General features: G+C 46.4%; 1 protein-coding gene across 1 annotated transcript; it reads right to left on the minus strand.

Annotated features, from left to right (window-relative positions):
• Positions 1 to 782: 782 nt before the first annotated feature.
• On the minus strand, positions 783 to 1,139 carry LOC101036638 (protein S100-A7). The gene has a single exon (XM_003929321.4). The coding sequence runs from the start codon at positions 1,098 to 1,100 to the stop codon at positions 795 to 797; it is 306 nt and encodes a 101-aa protein (XP_003929370.2). The 5' UTR covers positions 1,101 to 1,139; the 3' UTR covers positions 783 to 794.
• Between the last annotated feature and the right edge of the window lie 1,240 nt (positions 1,140 to 2,379).

The raw sequence follows: 2,379 nt of genomic DNA on the forward strand, positions 1-2,379 counted from the left end.
GTTCAGAAGGCCCCGGACAACAGGACCCTCACAGACATAGGACCTGCACATCACCCTGGGCTGGAGGCAGCGCTGGGTGGGACAGGTTTCCTCCCCTTAGAGAGGAGGGGGTGTTCTCTGTACAGGAAAAAGGGAGCAAGAGGGAGCTGGTGTCTCTAAGGAAATGTTGCAGCAGAGACAATCGGCCCTTGCTGCATATCCATGGTCTCCTTCCTTTCCCAGCCTCCCTGCCTGCTGAGTTGGGGCCACATGACTCTTCCGGTAGATGGCGGACGCAGTGGGGAGCTGGGCCAACTGCAGTGGAGACAGTTAAGAGTTGGGGCCTCTGCACACCCTCCCCTCTGTTGGCAGTAACCATGGGAGTCACGTGTTGAGAGGACAGAACTGAGGGTGGATGCTGCTTGGATGCCAGCATCACTGTGTGGAGCAGAGCTGCCTCAGACATGGCCCAGTTTATCTTAGACTGGGACGTGATGAGGAAATGAATATTACTTTGCTTAAGCCATCAAGATTGAGGGGTTTTGTTACCACAGCCCGTCTTAATCTGTCCTGACTAACATAGGTGTGTACTTCTTTTTTGCACAAAATTGAGACCCTATTTTTTTTTTTTTTTTTTGTCTGGTGGCAGGACACACTTTATTGTTCTGGGGTCTCTCACAAATTCTCACAAACTTGACCTGGAATTTGTAGTTTTGACAATGTCAGTCACAAAGAGAAGGACATCAGGCACGTGTCTTGTGGTGGGACACATTTTATCGTTCTGGGGTCTCTGGAGGCCCCTGGGTGGGGCTGGATCACTGGCTTCCCCCGGAACAGGGCTCTGCTCCGTGGCTCTGCTTGTGGTAGTCAATGGCTATGTCTCCCAGAAGGGACAGATACTCAGAAAAATCAATCTTCTTATCCCCATTCTTGTCCTTTTTCTCAAAGGCATTGGCCAGGTAATTTGTGCCCTTTTTGTCACAGGCACTGAGGAAGTTGGGGAAGTTCTCCTTCATCATCGTCAGCAGGCTGGGCTTGTCAATCTTGTCGTCATTTCCGGTGTATTTGTGAAACATGTTGATCATGCCCACTATGGACTTCTCAGCTTGAGTGCTGCTCATCTTTGCTTTCAAAAGGCAGAGCTGGGACGTGTCACCAGGGGAAGGATGAGAGAGATGTGTCAATTGAGACCCTATTAACCGTGTTGTTTTATAACATGCTTTAAAAAACTGTTAAAAACATCAGCTTAATGAGTCATAATCTATAGACTTTAAAATTCACCAACTTGAAGTGTCAGTTTGATAAATGGAGACAGCTGTGTAACCCCTGCTATGCTAAAAATTTAGGACCCTTCCTTCGCACCCCAAAGATCTCACCTGCACATTTGTGGTTGACTTCCATTCCCACCCCATCCCTCCCATCCCCGCATCGAGCATGGATCTATTTTCTGTCACTAGAATTTTACCTTTTTCAGAATGCCATATAAATGGAATCATCCTGTATCTAGCCTTTTGTGTCTAGCTTCATTCTCTTAACAGAATGCTTTTGAGATTGATTCAAAAGTCCATTCCTTTTTATTGCTGAGCTGTATTTCATAGTATAGATGTGCCATGATTAGCTTATTACCCGTTTAGCAGTTGAGGGATGCTTGGGTTGTTTCCAGTTTTGGGCTATTGTGAATAGAGACGCTGTGAACATTTGTGTGCAAGTTCTGTGTGGTCACATGTTTTCATTTCTCCTGGGTAAATAGCTGAGAATAGAATTTCTGGGTTCTGTGATAAATGTAGATTCGGCTGCCAAAATGTTTTCCAGAGTGGCTGTACCGTGTTTAATTCTGATGCACAGTCTATCAGAGTACCACCTTCTTCTTCATAAAGCTACAGCAGCGTCATTATTTCTCAACTTAAGGAGATACCTTTTCTGGAACATGGTTCCAATAAATTTAATAGTTTAAAGCATCCCGTATTGTTTAACAGGCTGGAATGCAATGGCACGATCTCGGCTCACCGCAACTTCTGCCTCTTGGATTCAAGCAATTCTCCTGCCTCAGCCTCCTGAGTAGCTGGAACTACGGGCACGTGCCACCATGCCTAATTTTTGTATTTTTAGTAGAGATGGGGTTTCACCATGTTGATCAGGATGGCCTCAACCTCTTGACCTCGTGATCTGCCCGACTCGGCCTCCCAAAGTGCTGGGATTACAGGCGTGAGCCACCGCGCCCGGCCAGTGCTTCCGGTGTTTTTTTTAATCCACAGGTGTTTCAGACTGCTTTGTCATCAAATGTACCAGTCTATTCTGTCGTGGTTTGTCTTTGGAGACATGCTGGCACACAGGGCTTCCTCATCTGAAGAGCATGGAAACAGTCACTTACACTACTCTATCTTTTTTAAGACTTTGAAC

This window comes from Saimiri boliviensis, chromosome 17 (genome assembly GCF_048565385.1).
Source record: "Saimiri boliviensis isolate mSaiBol1 chromosome 17, mSaiBol1.pri, whole genome shotgun sequence".
In the NCBI taxonomy this organism is placed as follows: Eukaryota; Metazoa; Chordata; class Mammalia; order Primates; family Cebidae; genus Saimiri; species Saimiri boliviensis.

Bases quoted from the DNA above. Each gene is read 5' to 3' on its own strand.
- LOC101036638 (XM_003929321.4), bottom strand. From the start codon at position 1,100: ATGAGCAGCACTCAAGCTGAGAAGTCCATAGTGGGCATGATCAACATG.